Source organism: Lepisosteus platostomus, chromosome 4 (assembly GCF_059453375.1).
Source record: "Lepisosteus platostomus isolate fLepPlt1 chromosome 4, fLepPlt1.hap1, whole genome shotgun sequence".
In the NCBI taxonomy this organism is placed as follows: Eukaryota; Metazoa; Chordata; class Actinopteri; order Semionotiformes; family Lepisosteidae; genus Lepisosteus; species Lepisosteus platostomus.
The window spans coordinates 48,770,090-48,793,016 of NC_142614.1; the positions used below are offsets into that span (position 1 = coordinate 48,770,090).

At 36.7% G+C, this 22,927-nt stretch overlaps 1 protein-coding gene across 7 annotated transcripts in view; it reads right to left on the reverse strand.

Moving 5' to 3' along the window:
- The window catches only part of pde4d (phosphodiesterase 4D, cAMP-specific), a 368,823-nt gene that overhangs the window by 74,337 nt on the left and 271,559 nt on the right, over positions 1 to 22,927 (reverse strand). The window contains exon 1 of one of the 7 annotated variants that reach the window (XM_088629743.1): positions 13,634 to 14,123. The exons of the other annotated variants lie outside the window; for them this stretch is intronic. Coding sequence (XP_088485869.1) covers positions 13,634 to 13,698 — 65 coding nt within the window. The 5' untranslated portion in view covers positions 13,699 to 14,123. Of the gene's footprint in view, positions 1 to 13,633; positions 14,124 to 22,927 lie in introns of those variants that run through there. 7 annotated transcript variants of the gene reach the window in all.

The following is a 22,927-nucleotide window of genomic DNA, read 5'->3' on the forward strand; positions in this document are numbered from 1 at the left end:
TGCAGTCAGGTAACATTATTTCTCACGACTACCAGGTAGTGAGTGAGACTGACCTGATTGTTCCTGCCTCAACGGCAGGGTTTCCAACACACCCAGTCCCCCAGAAGGGACAGGGAATGAAAGCCGAGCCGGTTTTCTTACAGCCACCAGCTCAGTCTGTCAGTCTGAGTCTGACCAACAGTGGTTCAGCCAGACTGGAGCTGGATGGTCAAGTCACCCGCCTGCCAGTGCAGGACATCGCAAAGAGAGGTGTCAGAATCCCCGCCTGCACTGACATGGGCCTGGTGAGTGATAGTAAGTTCAAAGACAGTGAACTAGCTATCCCAGTGCTGGGGCAGCTCCCTGAACCCCTAGCGAGGGAAGGGGGGAGCGAGCAGGTGTCCTACACCTACCCCCAGCGAACGATTGTAAACATGCCGATAGAAGGATTCCTCAATCGGGAAGTGTGCAGGGTGGACCTGAACAGTGAGAATAGGGTAACAATCCCAGATCACTCAGGTGCTCCAGATGACCACTCAGCCGAGGGTCAGGCATGCTCCACCGCTGCACCGCCCCCTGCAGGGTTCCTAGAGCACAGGCATGAACAAATCGAAAAAGCAAATGCCCTGGAAAAGGAGGAGCAGCATCAGCAGCTGCGTCAGATCTCCCCAGATTTCCAGGATGTTGGTGCCCAAGATGCCACATGGCATACTGAGAAAGACACCATGTACACGCTGCACCAGCTTAGAAAGGCAACAGTCACTCAGAAGGAGATGACTGGGATCAGCCACCCGAAAAGACTTTTGGGAGGACTGATTGCTGCCGCCACTGTTGCACGTTTGCTTTTTCTGGTAGGTTTGTGTGCTACTGGCACTCTCACCCTGACTGCCCCAAGAAGGCAGGTGTCAGAGAGGCCAGAGGGTAGTGACAGACTGTATCGACAGCAGCAAAAGTTGGAAAGCTTAGGGAAAACCCTACAGGCAACTTCCTATGCAACAGGGTTAAACCTTATTCCCCAAACAGTGGACATGATTGTTGGTGTTATACAGTGGGTTTATGCTTGTGTGCAACAGGCCAGAATGTTGACACAAGACCTGTTAAGGGAGTTTAGTGCCACTGTGGCCAGTCTAGCCATGGCACAATTCCCAACCCACTTGATTCCACTCTTCTCAGTAGAGGAGTATGTGACATTAACCCCATCGCTCATAGCTCACCCAGAAGGCAATCCAAGATTGAATTCGGTTCCAAATCTTGAGATGGGTATGGCTACCAAAGCTATCCATTGGCTGTGTCTAAACGATTCACCAATGAAGGGTGTAAAGCTACTAACGAGCAGAGGGAGGTTAATGGACCCCATGAAGAGCAGGTGGGAAGTAAATGGCTGGTCAGCACACCACATTTAACTGACACTATGACTTGTGACGGGCATGATACAGCTACCGCAATGCAGCTACCTAATCAAACAGTTTTCCTGTAAGTTCCCAAGGAGGCCATAGTACAGCTTGGACTTAACACTGTACGGTCTGGAACCAGACAATATAAGACCAAACTTGAGGTCGTGGATACCTTCAGGTGCCACACTATTGAATTGGATAGAAATCCAAGAAACAGTAAGCCCTGAAGAGGTACAGGTAGTTAGTTTGCTTTAATGGAACAAACCTCCAAACCACCCTAGCAGATACCCAACACAGGTGTTGTGGTTCATCAGGGGGCTGGGAACAGGAACTGTTGTTATTGTAACACTACTGGCAGGAAGCTGGATCATGACTGACAGTGTACTCTGAATGATGTACTCTCACATCAAGATGTACTCTGGGTAGCATGAATGAGTCAAAGGTAGCATGTCAAAAGAAAGGAAGTGACTTCTCCCCAAATATCTACCACAGAGGTATCAGATATTGACAGTGAACTTCCTGATGTGTACTCCTAGACTTAGATAATGTCTCCTACCGTGTTTATACATACTCCAGATGTTATTCATCCTGTTTGTATCCAATGCTGGTTCCGGTATGAATTCTCGAGGAGTAATGTAGACATTTAAGATTAATGTTCTAATGGCAAGGGACATCACTTAACTCTGTTTTGTTTTGAAGGCAACAACGCCTCAGGACCTCGTGGCCTTCAAAAAGGGGGGATATGTAGCGGTGAGGCTTATTAATAAGGCAGAATTAAGTGTTTCTGAGCTTTCCCAAATTAGGCCTCATTTCTCTGTTCATCTCTGTGGTGCAGCCAAAGAGAAACCATTCATGCAAGGTGATTTAAGGTCCAAGGACAGCTCCCAAAGGGGGATGCACTTAGCTAAGCCTGGCTATCATGATCAATGGTCACCCATTGGCGCCTATCTGTCTAGGGAGTGCCAGTTGGACATCTGGACTGCATTACTAAGTGTCAGGACTAAGTGACTCATATCTCACCTTGATCAACCAATCAGGGACCGGTAGGGCCGAGTAACCCACGTGGGACTCTGATGCCCATGGAACTTTCAGCCAATCAATGAGCTGAAGTTCCTCCAGGTAAAAACAGGCAACACAGAGAGCCTGAGAGATTCAACAAGATTCAGACAAGATTCAGAAGGAATTCAAAGGAGAATCCCAAGGGCAGGACATTCTCGCAGCGCGCCTCCTGACCATCCTGAGACTCAGCCCGGACAACCACGGAACGGCCAGTGTGTCCGAGTGCCAGAACTTTCCTTTGTTCTAAGAGTCTAGAGTGGAGGTTGCCAGAGAGTAACCAGCAGCAGGCCTCGTGAACAGGTCGGATCTGTGGACAGCTGAATCACTATTCAGAACTAGCTCTTCATCATAACGAACTGGTCCTCTTCCTGACTTGCTGGGACCCACAGTCATCTTTTCTCCTGTGCACAAACTTTGCTAGTTAAAGCCAACAGTGAGCATCAGCAGCGCACCGTCGCAAGCCGCACAGCACAGCCTGGCACCAAGCCAGAGAGCGCGGATTGGACAGCAACAGCCTGCAACTGTTTCTTTGTGCCCGCAGGAGATCTGAATCCCCAAAGATTGGATGAGTATTCAACTTCAATGCATTACAGCTCGAGAATTCAATTGTTATCCCAACCAGTTGATATCAATTTAATTCCTAAGAGTTATGTACTTGTTTGAGTATCTAATGTAGAAGTTGTAACCAAGTTCACTTTACGAAACGGTCTTAATGAATGATATACTGAACGTATGTCCTCTTGATGTGTAACACTTTGTAACTGATTGAATATATATCTTTTGTATTCTGATAACCCTCTCGATAAGATCTGTTAGGTTTATATGCATATTCTATGTATTAATAAATGTATCCTCGTGTATTAGTACCTGTGTGTGCGCGTTGTTTGAGTTATGTCGCATGGTTGGATTCTAAAGCCATCAAAAGAATCAACTTTGTGATTTACTGCTACAATTAATAATTGTCTCAGTAAATGCCCAAACCCTACAGAACTGGTGCCTTCAGAGAGCCACTATGATTACATATTTGGCGTCCCTGAACCGGCTATGAATCACTACAACTTCAACCAGCTGATCTCACCTAACTACTGTATAATATGTTAAAATGCTTAGAAATGCAGTACTAAAATTACTAGGCAAGAAACTGGCAGAGATTGTCCAGCTGTTTTTTGAATTATTTGGATTGCTTGCTAAAAAACACAGTCAAGAATCCCCCCAAAAAATCACCATGTAAATGTCCTTATAAAAAAGAATGATTAATATATACAGGTTAAGGTAAATTCAATGACAGTTTATGACATCATGAATGATTAAATAGTTCTTTTAGCCTAGATTATATTTTTTATGAGTGACATTATAGTTTAGCCAAATACTCACCACCAGCTTTAGCATTCATAGACACAGGCAGAACAAAACATGTGTGAAAATAGTCATATTAAAGTAAAAGTAAAACATATAAATATTAAGTATTGTATAAATGTTTACATTTAAATGTAAAATATTTAAATGTTTTAGAATACATATGTATTTGTATTCTAAAAAAAAATATATTTTAAAGTACATATTGAAAATGATTTGTAATCAAGGATATGTATATCAAGAATTCTGCAAGACATTGTTTATTATGTTTCTTATCCATACAGTATAAGAAGGATTTCTCCATCCTCTGTATAATAGTGTGCTGACACAGCTCTCAGTGGGGCATATCACAGTACCTATCACTGTTACACTCTGCAGCCAGGCACATTTCTCTTCAGACCCTTCAGCATAAATTATAAATCAGACTCACGCACTTCCTTATCACATTAATCTGCGAAACCAGCAACAGGGTTCTCATATTTAGCCCCTGAGGTCATCTCTGAAAGTATAGGCTTCGAAATACAGTAAAGCACAAGTAAGGCGACAGCAGATTTTTCAGTAATGAAAATCTGTCAAAAGTCGTCAGACCAAACATATAGGAAAAATGCACTGCCAGATGAAACCACACTTTTTTGCACCATTGGTGAAATCACTTGATGAAAGGGAGAAGCAGGTGACATATTCAAATACTGTATACTGTATCTTGTCTTTTTCTTTTTGTTTGGTAATCTCAGAGAAAAAGTTGCAGAAGCTGTAATTAAATTGTATCCTTATTCTGAGAGGCTGAGATGGAAAACAAATTAGAGTACAGTAGTGCTGAATAGATACTGTAGAATTTCTCAGGCAAAGAAATGGAACACATTTGACTCATCTACATCCAATAAAAGCTGATGAAAACTGTAAAAGCCTCTGAAGTAACAACACAGCAGAGGTGTCATACACTGAAGTTCCCCAAATGCTGTGGTGACACATTTTAAAATAAATACTACAAAATGTTTGGGATGTCTTGATGAATGTCATTCCATTCAGTCATTTTGATCTCACACAATATGTGCAGACAGGGAGAGACTTAAAAATAACAAACATTTTCTTTTTGTTGGCTGCAATTTGCCTTTGATGCATTCTTACTTTTTCTGACGACATTAACAATAATAATACATTCTTCATCTCGTTGCTGCACAATGTCCAATGTGCTTCCTGTTTCTGACCTTATAATTGTCTTAGGAAATCTGGTATAAAGGTATTAAGCCTATTTAGATCACAGGTACAAAAAACAGTGTTTGAAAGAAAATCCTCTGATCTCTTTTTCTGTTCCAGCTGGAGTCAACACTACATTTTGCATTTTCTGTAGTGTGTAATGCTTATTTCATGTTCCTAAGATGTTAACTACATGAATTCAGATAGGTTTACTTGAACAAAATATTTAAATTTCATTTAAAGCAGTGTGAAACAAGGCCCATGCAGAAGCATCACTATAGCTGCAACTGCTAAGCTCTAGACTTTCTGGAAAAAAAAGGAGGCCAGTGCCTCTAGTTCACATGATCTAAACTTAGCCTTTCCTTCAGGGTAAAGTTGTCAATCCTATTGTGTAAATATCAATTGAAACCTAAACCAGCTTTGCCTTCTATAACATTAAACTGACTACAGGTTTAAGCTCTTAAGTAGAAAGCAATTTCATTTTTAATTCCTGGAATAATATTTTTTTTTGTGAGTTCCCAAAATACACGTGAAGTCAATACTAATAATATACTCTCTGTTCTATAAGTATATAATATATATGCATTTTATGTTTTAGAGATAAGACACCTTCATGGCTGTGATACACTGCAGTGACTGAAAACTACTCTAGGTGCTATATCACATCATTGTGAAAAACAAGAAAATAAAGCACAAAATGGAACCAATACAGTATGTCCTGCTTATCAAGATACACTCCTTTGTGCCAACAGTATGTTGTAGGCTGGATAAGTCAACACACTACTGTTGCTCAACATCTGGGGTGTTCAGAGCCAAGAGATTCTAAACAAGCACATGCTTGTTTGACTCTGTGAGAGAAATGGTACGCTGTTCCGTAAGACATCATCTATAGTCTGGACAAAATGTTCATTTCTCATTTTCCTTTAATTCGTGTTCATTTTCCTTTTGATGTTTAATATGTGTATTCAGTATATCTTTCTTTATGTTCATGAACAAAGAAAAACTGAAAACAACAAAATAGAAAAACAACCTGAACAACTATGAAGTAACTTCAGCAAGTTATGAAAGGGTACTACTCACACCTAATCTGAATGCTAAGAATAAACTGATTCATTTCATCATATTCACAAAGTAACAAGAGATAATCCTGAGTTAATGTTCTACTAATAGAGTGACAGGCTTTGGGATAACCTTTTATGAACAGGTATCTGTCTCGTTCTGGTAGATTTATGTGTGTTGGCCATATTTTTGGAAGGTGCAATTAATACTTTTCATTTTCACTTTTTTTTAAATGCTATGTATCTTTTTGGATGAAGATAAGATCAGATAGATTTTTTTTAAGATCAGTTCTAATGTATTTTGAAAACATTTTTTTTAGCTGCATGTGAATGACTCAACTAAATTTGCAGCTTTCTTTCATGTCTGCTTTACGTACAGTATATTCCATTTTTGTCTCTATATGTCCATATACAGTACCTGAGTGATACCAGGGACACCAAAAGCCCTCTCTACTGGGGCAAATAATGAGGTGAGCAGCCCAACTGCATACCTCTTGGGTATAAATCTTGGGGATAATGTATGAGTAGCTAATTAAACAGAACCCACTTCTGTGAGAGGTGGGATGAATCTGAAGCACCCCGTGGAACCTTGCAAACGCTAGACATACAGAAGCTGGAATAGAACCTAAGGCCCTGAAGCCGCAAAGTAGCAGTGCTAACCACCACTTTGCACTTTGACGCTCCCCCCTCACCAAAAATATATACTCTTTAAACTTATATAGCTGTGGTTATCATCGCTGCTTCTCACTGCTGGAGCCTTGAGTTTAATTCCGGACCTGGGGTGGGTCTGTGTGGAGTTTGTATGTTCTCCCCATGTTCCCATGTACAGTATTTCCTCCAGGTGCACCTGTTTCGTCTCACAGCAAAAGTATACTGTTGGATTTGTTCATTGGCTTCTGGGAAAATTAGCAGTGATGTGAGTATGTGGGTGTTTCTGTTTGGGTCTCCCCTGTGATGTACTGAAGTCCTGTCCAGGGTGTACTCTGCCTTTCCCCTGTTTCTTGCTAGGTTAAGCTCCAGCTCCTCTGCAACCCTAAATTGGAAGAAACAGTTAGAAAATGGCTGGATGGATATGTATTGATTCTTTGAATAGAGTAGACTTGAAGTGCTAATTATTTCTCACTTGCTAGCTACCGCACATACTTTAACTACAAATTTGGTTGTGAGTTACTTGAGCTCTTTATCTGTACGAGATCTCTATATTGACTTGGGAGATTAGAAAGCTCAGTTCCATTATTTTAATAATTTTCATAAATATATAACCTGTTTTTTTTTTAAAACAACTTTCCGTTCATGAAATAAACCAAAAACTTAAGAGTGAGTTGAGACTGAAAATCCAGCCAGGGCTTAATTTAAATTATTCTACTGTTTCAGACACATCGTCTTGTTCTGTATTTGAGCTGATTAGTTCTCTCTCTCTCTCTCTCTCTCTCTCTCTCTCTCTCTCCATTCCAGTGAACGTGTTGATGAACCCCATAAATGATGCTAGACATAAAAAAAATGCAATGGATCTTGTTTTGTAGTATGACTATTTTTTTAAAGAATGCATACTGTATGTATTACTACTATTATAAATTATTATTGTTATTATCCAATAGAATGCTTTCCATCACATCATTCCATATCCTATGTTTTGTGAACCTTGATAGTGATAGTGCTAGAGTTTCTAACATTATTCACAGCTACAGATGACAGCAGCTTGAATTAATATCTTTCTGCAGGTTTCTGTCCTTCAGTTTTCAGAAGGTTCTGTTCTATCACATAAAAGGATGAGAAAAAAGAGAAAAGTGTTTTGATATTACTTGGGATTTTTATCCCTTGTAAGAAAAAATAAATATACTTACTTATAGTATATGTACTGTCAAAATAGGTCTTTTAAAAATGTCAGTACAAAACAGGAGGCTTTTATTTGTCATAGCGGCACAAAAGCAACATAATAAGCATTTAAAAAGCAATTGATAATTTTACCCTCTAAGATGCTGTGAAATTGTCAGGAAAACATCCAAAGCTTTCATGTACGCTACTGTTAAAAGGTGCTATAGATATTTACAGGCTTCAGTAACTCAGTGCTGGTCATATTCATTTTTCCTCCTGAGTTCTGTCCAGAAGCAGTGTTGAGATTTCAGGCTATCCAAAGCTTTTTAATGTGTCAGGGCTCACCTGCCCACCAAGTGGCAGATAAGAGATGACAACTGGCTTATTTTTATAGGTGTTGAAGCAGTGCATGAAGAAGAAAGCTGCAATGCCATTGATGATGCCCTTGGCCTATATTTGGAGTCCACTGCAGGATGGCATAAATGCTTCAGCAAATTGGAGAAGAGCAGTGCCATTTAAAATCCAGAGGCTAAACAAGGAGTGCATTTCTACAACATCAGTTTGCCAACTCAGACAAACGTATAGTATGACACAGTCTGCTTTCACAGAGAATTACAGAATGCCTGTGATAATGTTCAAGTAGCATTTTATATGACTATATAGATTAATTGAACTTTGTTATCATTAAATAACCTCATTTTAATTATAAATATTGTGGCATACTAAAGCTGAGGATATTTATTGATTATTACTGCTCTGAAAACCATCCAGAGATGAACATCAACAAGGTACATACAGTACATTCCTGTCACATACAGTACCAACAAGCTAGAATAATTAGATCTGTTTAACCTTGAGCAGAGACATTTAACTACAAGGGGACTGGATTCAAGTATTCAAAATCCTCAATGGTATTAACAAAGTAAACATCATAAATGTCATCAGAATCAACAGGAAAACATAAATCAGTAGACACAGATAGAAACTGAGAAGAATCACTTTGTTAAAGCTGGTACTCTGACTTCTTTCAAGAAACGTCTGAATAAGACCAAATAGCTACTAAAGTCCAAGCTTTACTACAAGCTTAAACTTAAGCTTTCCTATTGTATTATTTTATGAACCTGCTCAGCTAATCAGCCTTTGTGAAAACTACAAAAGACAATAAGTGGAGTTTTTATTTAAGTTTTTTTTTCTTCCTAATTCTGAAGTGTCAAAGGGGTGAAACAGAAAAGAAAAATACTTTGTATAATTTGCTTAAGAAGGTTATAATCATGTCAGATTAAAAACTCCTACTTGCTGAAGACTAATCAGTGGAGCAAGATCCTCACACTTCTCTCAGTAGTGGGCATGGAGAAGCATGTCTGCCAATCTAAGTGTCTGTAATTAGTGACTTAGTGGCAATTTGGTGACATGCAGATTAGACTTGTTTCAATGTCCTGGAACATATGGGCATCTACAGTACTTGGCAGCATTCAGCCAAACTTTCCCTCCCTCTTTCTTCACCTGGCAGATGCATTAGCTGTGACAAACGTAGATAAATAATGGGAACATTACTCTTCATGAGCCTGCTTTTGTCTCTATACAGTAGTCACTTCTAGCTCACACACTGCTCCTTTAGGATGGCAAGAACGTTGTGGAATTCTTTTGGCATTTTCTTGTGTCAGGTTTTCACCCCTTTAATTTTAGATCTTGTATCTTGGATTAAATCTTGAATCTGAATCTGAATCTTTCTCTGAGTTGTGATTAAGTATTCTTTTGAAAAGGAAAAATACCTGGGACAGTGAAAGTAATCCCACATGAAGCTTCTCTATTTCTGATAGAAGGGGTAGACCATTTCTCCAGATAAGATTCTCTTCAGTATTATTGTGTATTTTAGTAGACTTTCTAGGTAGACCTGCAGCTTATTGGCAACAGAGTGTCAGCAGAGTGTTGGCAAAGTCTAGAACATGGGGAAAGTCTAGAACTCTGTACTCAATTTTAGGTTGATGCCAAACTACAGGCTTCTTTCAATGCCACACATCAGGTACAGTACCAGTGACTGATATATCTGCGTACAGATATATTTTATATTAAAGAAAACATCTATATCTTTACAATAATTTATTTAGCTCCAAAGCACACATTATACAGTAAGTTTACACTCCAAACGTTTGCTGTACACACATCACTAAGATACTTAGTCACAAAGCAATGCAGTTAATACAAAAAATTGTAATAACATTTCTACATGGTGCTGGAAGGCTGAATTTTAGATTAGTTAAACAACCCATTTTACCATTGATTTTACAGAGTTACTGAAGGATGCAGTCTGAAGCTTCTTCAGATGTTGTCACAACACTATAGAAGCTATAGACGTACACTGTAAATAATCAGTTAACATTTACATCCGTTTAACTGCCTAAAACATTACCATCTCCAACACCAAGTACGAAAACAACAGAGATTACATCCCATTAGGGCAGCTCTTAAAGTCCCAGGAAAGCACAAAACAGCAGAATCACAGTTAATGAGGCTCACATCACCAGCAGTTTCTTAGGCACTGTGCAAAGAAAGGTAAATAAAGCACTATAGAGAGCTACAGTAGCTATTACAGTCAAAGGTGGCAGATTAAGACTTGGTGGATGGATTACCTTTTCTCTAAAACTCAGAGACATGAAATACATTTTAAATAATAAATGATTGCAAAACCTTAATATTTACAGTTCTGCTGCACTTTGGTGTTGGCTGCAATTCCTTGCATTGAGTCCTAATAGAAATAATACATTACCAAAAAGAAATCTTTCAGCTGTCTTAAAAGTTACTAGTTTACTGACTATTGTTTTGGAGATTAACAGATGCCACTGTGGAAATGGTCATCAAGTTAATCAACCTTTATTTAAGGAGGTTTTCTTTGAAGCCTGACAATAATAAATAACAACATATCCAATGTTGGATATCAGGGAAAGACAGCCTGATCTACAGTAATCAGTGTCTAGGAGCTTTCCACTTCTTTGATTAAGATGTTGAATGCTCCTAGACAAAGTTGTTCATTGGTCTTCTAGTTACATTTGTGCTTGAAATCTGATTGACTGAGAAACCTTACAGCGATACATTTAGATGTATTTATTTGGATTTCATGAGAACCACTATTATTGGACCCAGTCAGAGGCCACATTTTTTTAAATTATGTATTTATTCATTTCCATTTTTTGCTTTATGTTCTGTACATTGGGTACAGTATGTAACACACTTTAAGTACTAATTCATAGTGTCATCACTACAAGGTTTAAAGCAACAATATGTCAAAATGGTTCAGGGTTCTGAATACTGTATTCTAAGTACATGTACAGTACAGTATATTCAGGAGTATAGAAGGTTCATAAAAAACCCAGACTAGCTAATCTCTTGGACATTACTTTTTGCTGTAACTTCCTCAATTACTACATAATTGGAAAAAGAGACAAATGAGACCAAATAAGTCCATGACTCTATTAAATACAGCCAGAACACCCGTGTAGTCACTCAAAATAATAAAATACTAGCAGTGTTCCAGTCTAATGGTCAAGACACAGTCGCAGAATAGAGTCAAATCTAACGAGTGAACACTTCAAACATTACAGCATCTGTATGAAAAGTTACAAGACTCTTCTTAAAGAAGCACTAAACGAATCACATGTACTGTGCCAACATGTATGCAGAGGAGAAAGAAAGGTCTAGCTCAACATCATCTTCTGGCCTGATGGATCAAAATGTGAATTGCTTCCAAAGCAGGACTCAAACTTCATACTGAAATGAAAAGGACAGCATTATAATAAATGTCCATTGCACCTACTGTCAAACATGATGGTGGTTCTATTGAAGTGTAATCCTAGTGGTGCTCTTTAAGGGCTGGATCAAACTATGATGGTATAAAATATGTCTCGTCACATTTCAACTAGACACCAGTATAAAGAAATTTCAGTAGCAAAGTTTCTAGAGTGGAAATGGATCAAGAAAACAGCACTGCCCATCACAGGCACTTGATCTCAGTCTAACTGAAGGAAGCTGCTGGTGCTTGGACACTCACCAATATGAATGTAATCAAGCCCTTTAATAGCCAAGAACGAAGAAAATGTAACAAGGCAGATTCCAAAAACCAGCACAAAAACAAAATAAATTGCTTTATTTGTTGTTTTTTCAAATCTGCTGGGATGCTCCTTGTGTATTACATGAACAGAAATGCTGTAGTTTTTGTCTTTGTATTCTTCAATCATGTCTTTTTTAGGACTTCTTTTTTTAGACAAACCAGGTATACCAGTATCCAGGTGTAAAGAGCAGCAAGTTACATAGGTAAATGAAATGATTATTCTGTATGTCTATACTATTTATGACTAAAATCTTAAAAATACAATATTTGTTTTGTATTTACTAAAGAGCAACTACCTTCAGATAATTTAAAATAGCATTAGCAATGACTTTTTTTCTCAGACAAAACTAAGAAAAAATCATTAACTTCACCTAAGTATGTTCTTAATTAATTAAATGATTTTTGGCATTATGCTGCTTTAATGATCCTACAACACACTGCTCTTTTGAAGAAATAATGAGACGAAGACACAACATGTACAGTATTTCTGTTGTAAGACTGACTGTACTGACTGCTCAGAATCAGGTCAGCTCAGGTTAGAGTTTTATTTTTGGGGTGTCTAAATTCAAGTTTTTCTCAGTTCATAGTTTCAGGTGAACAAACAAAGAATCCTGCCTTTCTTTATGAAATCCTCAAACTATTCAATAGTACATTACAATTTGTCCTTACATTTGTGTGCCGTAACTGTTCAATATAGAGACAGTACAAAGATCAGGGCACCTGCACTGACTTTAAACCCCTATCCACAAGAAAAATTACCCATTGCCGATCCTTTACAAAAATTGTAGTAAAAACCCAACTACTAATGATGCAATCTATTATTATTATTATTATTATTATTATTATTATTATTAGTCGTATTATTATTAGTCGTATTATTATTATTATTATTATTATTATTATTATTATTATTATTACTGTTACTATTACTATTGAATTAAAACAATATTAATATTTGTAGTATACTATATATTGATGTGTATTATGGTGCATTTTTAATATAAAAGAATTAGATAAACTGTAAAGTCGTACATATGAAGTTGAGTCCATGAGAACTGTGACATACAAAACGTTCTTTGTGAATATGTGGTTAAAGAATGCTGTTGCTGAAAATCAGTCTGCTATTGTATAGATGTTAGTGTAATATTGCTGTCGAAACAATATACCCCTTAGGAATTAAGAATCCGATGGCACTTAATTGAATGATTCTGAAAAAGCAAGACAAGACAAAGTACTGTAAGAAGTGCAGACCATTTTTGGAACATTATCAAAATTCCACAGCCTTTTGTATTAAATAAAATGTGCTTATTATTTTTCTACTATTCTTTTGGATGCTTATTTTTCTGTTTAAATTTTGACTTGGGAGAGACGGTTTTAAAAAGACATAGAACAGCTGTAAGGTGATATTTACTCTACTCATGTTCTTGTGCAATACAATAAGAATAGGCAACGGAATATATTTTGCAATATACAGTACTGTACACAAAATTTCAAAATGATAGAAAAAAAAAACAGAAATAATTTTGTATCTGTCTGCATGCAATTTAGAACTTACTGGTATTCACCAGATACAATATACAGTACACCAGATAAAATGTATTCTACACTGACAGTGTGTTATCAATCGAAGGCAAGCAGAAGGAAAAGAAAACGAGCATAAACAACTTTACCATATCCCATCTGTATTCCTTAAAGAGCTGGTGGACCTGGATCTTGGTTTCATAATAATACTCATTTTGAGAATTAAACTCCCAGACTCTTGTTCAGTTGAGTTTTCTGCCTTCTTTAATCCTTGGATGCCCACATTCTGATCCACATAATAAGAAGAATTATGATGAAAACGTGTTCTTCAAGAAATCCATTTTGACAGCTGAAGAAATTCACTTGTTTAACTCATGAAATCAGTCAAGCCTGCGTGTCAGCAGCATTAGTCGTGCAACAGCGGCTCTCTTATTTCCACACTGGTGGTGGAGTTCCTTTCTGCTTTGTCTTTGCCTGAGGTCGTTGTGAGCTTCAGTCTGCCTGTTGTTTGAGTCACAGAGGAGCTCAATTGCTGAGGGAGATGCTAGTTCTACTGCAGCTTCACTATAAAAGCCAATGAAAATGTTTACAGGTCACAGGCACCCAAGAGAACCTTCTAGCTGTGACACAAGCACAAGCATATGAGGGCATAGCTTTGGAATTCCTGAATGGGATCTCTTTCTCAGTATGAGGAGATTATGAAAGGGGAAACAGTGTAATGAGGGAGGGAAAGAGAGAGAGGCAGGCACAGAGGGAGGGAAAAAAACTCTGTAAGCTACCCTGTAGGAGTCAAGGTAAGAAGATACTGTTTATACAATACTGACAGTTTAATCTTATGTTATGGAAATGTTATTTTTACATGCCATCCTCTGCTGTGCAAAAGTCATAGACACTGTTCTTTTCACTAAGTGTCTTTCCTTATTTATGGAAATACAGAATGGCAATTCTGATACAGTAGATCTGTATTTTGCGGTACTAAAGCAGCCTTCTAGTTTTATAAATGGTTGGAAGGAACAAACGATGTTACTGATGAGAAGCACTTGACAATGAGTCAATTAGATCTGGTTGGCAAATATGATGAATAGACTACTGTAACAAATGTTAATACAGATGTTGTTATAATAGTTCAAAATACTTGTTTAATCGTTCTTCAAACTTCATACCTGTATGTTAAACTTTAGATTGTATCCAATACATTGGCACAACAGTGTATAGTAGACTAAATCCAGCTCATTCTCAGCTGAAAGCAATCATACTGTATGCCACTCTGAGGCTTTGACATCAATAAAAGGAAAGAAAAGTCCATGAGGTTAATTCAAAGTGGCTATTCTTCACATGAGAAAATTACTGTTAAACTCTTGGGAGGAAGATATGTTTCCTAATTAGAATGAGCTTCAGTTACTACATGAAACCTAATTTATGTAAAGGAGGAGTATTATTTTAAAGTTTAATCTACAAACTTCTTTCTGAGAGAGAAACATAGATAATTCTCTTTTTTCCACATCTACTGTACACTGCATACCAAAAGTAGAATTAAAACATCAAGATTAGTACAATTGTTCAATATTTATAATTCTACCTCTACATTAACACACAAATGTTTGTTATTAATCACAAAATAACATAAATGATACGACACTATTTCTTTTTTGTTCCCTACACGTAAGTTAATTTTATGGTAAACATTTTTCCTTCTAGTACCACAGTCTGTGAAGACTCCACTTTGATGGCTTGTCTTTGACTGAGCTTCTTTGATTCTCAGGGGTGGTGTCAGTTGTGCTGCAATCTGCTGTCCAGGATGAATCAGTAGGTAAACACTGTCTACACCACAGATTTACACTGAGCAATTTGACTTTGAATTTTCAAAGATAGTTAATAATTATGAAATCTTATCTGAAATATCACATCTATGCTCTGTTTCATCTTACTTAGATATTTATGGAACAGATTTTTGTATTGTACGAGTGAGGGGATGTAAAAGTATTGTTTCAGAAGTCTAAGCTTAATTTAGTGTTTGTGGTCTTATCTGGCTGAATGAATCATTCATCTATAGAAAATGAATACATATTTTAATTTATTATATTAGCATATTTTGTTGAGTACAGAAATGGAATATTAGAGTAAGGGTGAGAAATAGCCATTCATCTAGATTCTGTGCCCTCAACTCCCTTTAACTTGTATAAAACCATTAACCTTTTATATGATTTTTCTTTTTTTCATAAGCCTGCATAGCAGTACCAATACATTAATTAGCAGGTAAAAGATACCTTGGTTCAGTAAATAACAGACTACAGCGCTCCCTTCTATGCTTAATAAAAGATTAATAAAAGATGCAAGTATGACTGAAAACTTTCCTTTACCTGGGACACATGGTTTGTCTGAAGCTTACTGAATACACAAGCACTCCCCATGTGAGACATGTTAAAAGCCCCTCTGGAATCAGTCCAGAGATGAGTGACCAGATACATCCCTGGGCTTAAAATAATGTCCTACACTGACAGGATAAAAGAACTGCATTTTTGGAGTCTGGAAAATAAAACCAGGAAGGTGTCAGAAAAGAAAACAGGAAAGTCAAGCTAGAGGACGTCTTCAGAATTACTGTAGCTCAGTGTTGTGCTTCTCTCTGTAATCTCTTCAGCTTTACAGTATGTGAATCAAAGCAACCTGAATGTGCTGATTCATTAGTGCAATAAAGACATTTTGCCTGTGTAAGTAAGCAGATCTAATTGAAAATTGATTTGGTCTATTTTCCTTATATTTTTCTTAGAAATACACAGTATCAAGTCATTTTGGAGAAGAGGAAAAGATCCCTTATTGGAACCAAAATATTGGAATACTGTCAGTAATTCCATCAGTAGAATGGAAAGATCATATTAGCTGAAGATATTTCAGCTAATATCTAAAATTAAGGAAATGCATGAGCACCTGATAAGGAATCTACAGTATGAGAAACCAATGAAAGCTAAATGTATCTCAGAAAGGTAGAGAATTTACATGATGACAATCATTTTGCCTTTGACTATATGGTTTGTTTTTCTTTCTTCCATCCTGTCTGGAAAATATTCGACTGTTCAAAATCTAGAATGAAGCACAATGCTATTAAATAAAAAAGTGCTAGGTATTCTTTATATAATTTCCAAACTAGGAAAATGACATTGTAAGACAATTTATACACATAATCATTTCACTTTTCATTTATAATCTTTTTTCTCACCTATTTCCTTATCCATTTTAATTTTCCTATATTGTATTTATTGCATTAATACATTTTCTGTAACATTCTTTGTATATTTACCTTATACATTTATCTTTTATTAAGATAATGGACTGTTTTTTAACCGTTTATGTTCACTGCATTGTTAGATTATTTATCTGTATCACAATGTTTGATTTTTTTATTGAGTGGTCCTGATGTGTATGTCACTACACATAACTAAATAGTTCTGAGAATGACTAAAACCCAGAGAAAAAGGGGATCGGCTTTAACATTCATACAAGTCACAGGTTACTAATGTTTTCTGTAAAATTTGTTCTACTGTACACCCTACCAATACATTCATTACTTTGTTGTTTAAAAGGCAGTTTCCTAAATGTGTGTTTTCAAGCTGAAAGACCAAAGAGTTGTGGCATGAAGATATTTTCTTACATTGGATCATGAAGAGGAGAAAAGTGACAAAAAGACAGGCATCGATGGATATAACATACTGTATGATGTGTATTTGCACTAACAACACTTTATGTTTATTTTTTTATTATATGCAATTGAAACAACAATTAAATGCATTGTATCAATTGAAACGGTTGCAATGTACAGTATATGTACATGGTGAGGAAATGGCCAGGCAAGATGAACAAAGAGGAAACATATTTTGAGCTCTATATGGAAGCTGCTTCAAGGGGAACAAACTCATTACAGATACAGTACATACTGTATATGCTGAAGAACAGAAATATTTTTGCTCTACTGTATATCGCTGCCATCATACCTGAGGAAAATATGAGATTGAGCTAAACACAAAATACCACTATTAATATTTTACCTTCTTATTAATCTGATACTTTATTGCACCATTAGGTGTAAAACATTATACACACATATGAATCTGACATTTGTTCCTTCTAACAAACAAACTCGAGCTGTATGCCTACATAAAGAAAACAAACCGCTTCAATTAATTGAGTTAAATGTATGTTCACTTTTTGTGTTTTTTCTTGGCTGATCCCCATTTTTAATTGAACACTTCTGTTAGAAAAAGTAATATTCGATGATCAAACAGAACACAGGGAAGGTTACTGTTTGACTGAGGCAACAAGGCAGATGGAAGAAGTGCCTCTCATCCACTTTATGAAGTTTCAGGTTAATTTTCTCAGGTTTTACATTAACATGTCCCTGGAACAGGTAAACGACTTTCTGATGATGTAACTGTGGCCACTTTCCCGTGAAAGATGCAGAACCACAGAACAAATGGCTTTTGTCAGTTTTATTTGCAAATCTTCAAATTCTGATATGACTGCTGAGTCTAATAGGGTATCTCAACACATCAAATCATTGTTTTTTTTAGTGCTGGACAAATTGTCATCAAATGTTTTTCAGTAAAACATAACTACTGTATCATCCCATTAAGAAGGTATAGAAACTTATTTTAATATTCTAGATTTTTTGTGGGAGGGGTTCATAAGCAAATAAATCCACAGATGCTGAAACATTAGGTAAGTAGATTTTACAGTCGTAAAAACTCTTGCTAACCTAAAAATTGGGACACTAAAGTTTGGCATATTATTAGTGAGATCTAAAGCCAAAATGAGAGAAATACAAAAAACAAAGAATGAAAAGTCCTTGTAGAATATTGGTTTGAAATCTAGGGGATCCCTTTCATAATCCTTTTAGCCTTCAGGTTGGGGTGGGGATCTACCCTCTATTACAGTAACTGAATACTTGTACTGTACAGTATGATACATGTAGTGAGTGCCAAAGAACAGAGAAGCATAGAGGTTCAATAGCGATAGCTCTACTATTCTGTTGATCACTGCTCTCATGAATGAGGAAAATGTGAGAGGGAATTTCCACCTCACACCTTCTTACTTTACACTTCTCGACACAGTCCTACTTTCTGTTAAGGGGATGCCTACTGTATATCAGTGCCATGGGTGAGATTCAGGGAGTAAACCATGTGGGCTAGAGATGACATCCATGCAGGTTTTACAGTTGAGAAGCTCAACATATCCATAATGTGTTGTGATGTTTTTCCCTCTGTGGTCTGCAGTATATTGGTTTTCCCTAGGGAATGCACATTCATTCTAGGTGCCACTTCACAGAAGTATAGTAAAGAAACAGAAAATTAAACACAGACTAAAATTTATGACTCAATAAATACAAATCTTAGATTTACTCTTAGCCAATTTAACACCTGGAATGTAGTCATTGAAATGTATAATCAAAATCCTTGTAGTATTGAAGCAGTGAAAAAATACATCATGGTCATTAACAATATTTAAATCTGCATACTTAGTTACTACCTACAGTAAGGTACTTCATATCTAGTTATTGTATTCAAGGAGGTGTTTTAAATTATTTTGCCAGAAGGCTTACGAATCCAAATAACTATTGAAATGTAAAAATAACAGTTTAAAATAAAAATAAAGTTAAATGGTAGAAAAACAACACAGGGTACAACAATATAGAAATTTAACTGGATAGTTACACTGTAATACATACTGATTGAAAACATACTACAAATAATAAATGTTCCTAGTAGTAGCAGAAGTGATAGCAGCTGTAATAGTAGTAGCACATGTAGTATGTCTCTCTCAGTAGGGAATAAACTTCAGGTTCAATCAGTTTTAACAACAGATATCTGAGCTGCATTTTTGTGAGTCTGTTGTTGCACGTTGTATATAACGGCATATTTATGTTGATATGTCCAGTATGACAATTAATCCTGTGCTCTTGAAGACTCTTCATAAATACTTCAGTGTTTATATTTTAATAAAGGGGTGTTCGATCCTGAAGAAATGCAGTCCAACAGATTTTGTACATCACTCTTGAATTAGCACATAGTAAGTATTTGGAACAATTTCATTTGATTTCTGAAGCAGGTGTTTTTTTCTGTTAAGGAGATCATTGGACCATAGCTGGCAATTCCTGACCTCAGCTGAATTATTCTCCTAAATTCATTAAAGTTCATCTGTGTTTATGCCAGCAGCCATATCACCCTGCAACTCACAACAGGCACCCAACTGAAGCTAAGCAGGTGTGAGTCTGGTCAGTACCTGGATGAGAGACCTCCTGGGAAGAACTAAGGTTGCTGCTGGAAGAGGTATTAGTGGGGCCAGCAGGGGGCCTGCAGACCATGTGGGTCCTAATGCCCCAGTATAGTGACGGGGACACTATACTGTAAACAGGCACTGTAAAACCGAGGTCCTGACTCTCAGTGGTCATTAAAAATCCCCGGGCGTTTCTCGAAAAGAGTAGGGGTGTAACCCCGGCATTCTGGCCAAATTTCCCATAGGCCCTTACCAATCATGTCCTCCTAATAATCCCCATCTATGAATTGGCTTCATTACTCTGCTCTCCTCCTCACTGATAGTTGATGTTCTGGTGCACTATGGCTGCTGTTGCATCATCCAGGTGGATGCTGCACATTGGTGGTGGTGAAGGGGAGTCCCCATTACCTGTAAAGCACTTTGAGTGGAGTGTCCACAAAAGTGCTATGTAAGTGTAAACAATTAGTAATTACAATTATTCTATGTCTTTACAAACAACACCCTGACGATTTAAGGGTGACCAGTAAGAACAGCAGGATTGTGCTTGACCACTCCTGTTTAATATGAACAAGTGCAACAGAGCCCTCTTGTGGATATTCCAGAAAATACATAGATATATAACACAAAAATAAGTTTGAAGTCTGAAGTTTGATAACATAAACATCTTACCATTTTATTTCATGCTTACACATATCAAACAATTAATTACACATTTAAAAATATGCGCTAGTAATAAAAAGATATTGTGGGCAACAGAAGCAAAACTAAACAGCTCATTGATTAAAAAATTAAACACAGTTAATTAAAAATATGTATAGTGTTAATTTTACATACTGAATACAATTTTCTGTATGGTATATGCAAAATTACAGAAGTAAGAAAATATTAAATTATTTTCTATGTCTTAAAGGATTTAAACAGTACAAGGATTAGCAAGCTTGCTACAATTATCATTCACACAACATTGTTATTTATAGATTCTAGCAGGGAGCTGTGTCAGCAAGCAGGCTGAAAAGGAATAAGTAGAGGTTAATTCCACACTGGAAAGAAAGAAAAATACAATGTTTCAGCTTTTGAGCCTCTCACAACTGAAGAAGGCTCAACAATCCATTATTTTCTTTATGCTTTTCAGCATGAAATTAACCTTTACTTGTTCCTTGTTAATAATACTCAACACAGGGGCAAAGTTATGTAACTGTGGATTAAACTATCCATCAAAAACAAGAGAAAAGGGCCATAAGCTTAATGTTTGGTTCAAAATTTCAAGTCAATCTTAGAGAAAACCAACAGATATTTGCGAATGCAATTTTTGACAACATTCAGCACACAAGAATTATCATTGACAGGGTTTAGAGAAACCTATATGGAATTCAAATAACAAAACATCCATCTGTTTTCTAACTGCCTCATACAATTTAGGATAACGAAGTAGCCAGAGCCTATCTCAGCAAGCAACAGGCTCAAAGTGGGGTTCAACGTGTAAAACTGGATGGGACATCAGTTTATTACAGGGCACACTGAGACACAAACACACACACTCAAACCAGGTGCCAGAGGTCAATCAAACTATCGTTATGTATTAGGAGTGTGGAAGGAAACCAGTGCACCTGGAGGAAACCCACAAGAACACAGGCAGAACATAGAAACTCCCATAGAAGCAACCCATATCTGGGATCCCAGGGTCCCAGAGTTGCAAGATAGTAATGCTAACCTCTGCTTCATCATACCACTCAAAACTAGATTCATATACTGTATAGTCTATCTGCATTTTCAAGGTCTACATTTGCTGAATCATACATACACTGCACGTTCAAGTTAGTTCTCTATTTCTTATAACCGACATAAACGTCTCTTTCAAATTGTTTTCAAAACTAAAAGCCCAAGCTGTTACATCATTTCCTTCCTCTTTCTCAAACTGATAACCATACTTTGTACATATATATGCAAGATATAATATAATGAAGGATGACATAATGAAAAATAACCCAAAATGTTTTGAATTCTAAAGGTATTTTAATTTTATTTGAACTACTGTAGATGCAGCTGTAAATAAGACAAAATATGACTCTGGTTGGTATTTCGTTGTGTTCCTAGATACTATGTTGATCATTTACATTGATCATACAAATGCCTGCCAAAAGAATGAGCTCATTGCTCCTCGCTCTGGGTAAGCCCTTTTCCAAAGCAAGTTTCATAGGAGAACATTTGAGACATTTGAAAGACCAGAGGCAAATACAAATAAAGGTCTCCTAAATGCCCACCCTCTTGCTTTTATGTGGTCATTCTCATCCACCTTCATTAATTTGTGTCGTGCGATATTGATAATCCTGTCACCCCTGGTCTGAGAATATATGTTCTGGAGGCATGTACAGTACTACCCCTGCACAACCGGCAAAACTTAATTTAACAAAATACAAAACATTCACAACTGAAGAGGCTTGTGGAATGTTAAATGAGTTTAACAGGGCAAGTTTATTCTGAACAGGACATTAACACTATCTCTATGTCCAATAGTATACTATTTCATGCCCTTGTACTCACTGGTACAGAAAAAAAAAACGAAAAAAAAACAATGTACATTTTGATTTAGCATTATTCTTCTTAACAAAATATCCTTGCAAAAACCAGCAATTTGTTTATATGTGTAAACGTCTCCATTAAAGAAGTACTTTTATTTGCAATTATCTTACAGGGGCCTACAACTAGTAAAATAAAGGTGTTTTTTATGTATGTAAACAGTACAGAATCACAGAGCCAGGCACAGAGTAAGTTTTGCATACAGAACTGAAAAGAAATTGTGGTAATGTGTTTTGTAAAATAGCTTAAACTAATTTACAAAACTAAGGAGGTTTTCTCAAATCTGCATTATGTATACTAGGGCCAATCAATTAAAGATAAAAGAGCAGCTTGCACACGTGTGTCATTTTATAAAGACATTACTAACACTTGTGAGCACTCTTGTAACATACTGTACAAAGCGAGCTGGTTCATTTAAAGCATGCAGTTTGTTTAACTTTTTACATGTAAATATACATTTGTTTAGATATATCTGGGCCTCTGTCTATTTATATCAATATATATTAAACTTTTAAAGAAAAGTGATTTACTGTACTGTAGATATCAAACACATATTTTAAGAATGTTGACTTATTTATAAAAAGATCCACACCAGGCTTACA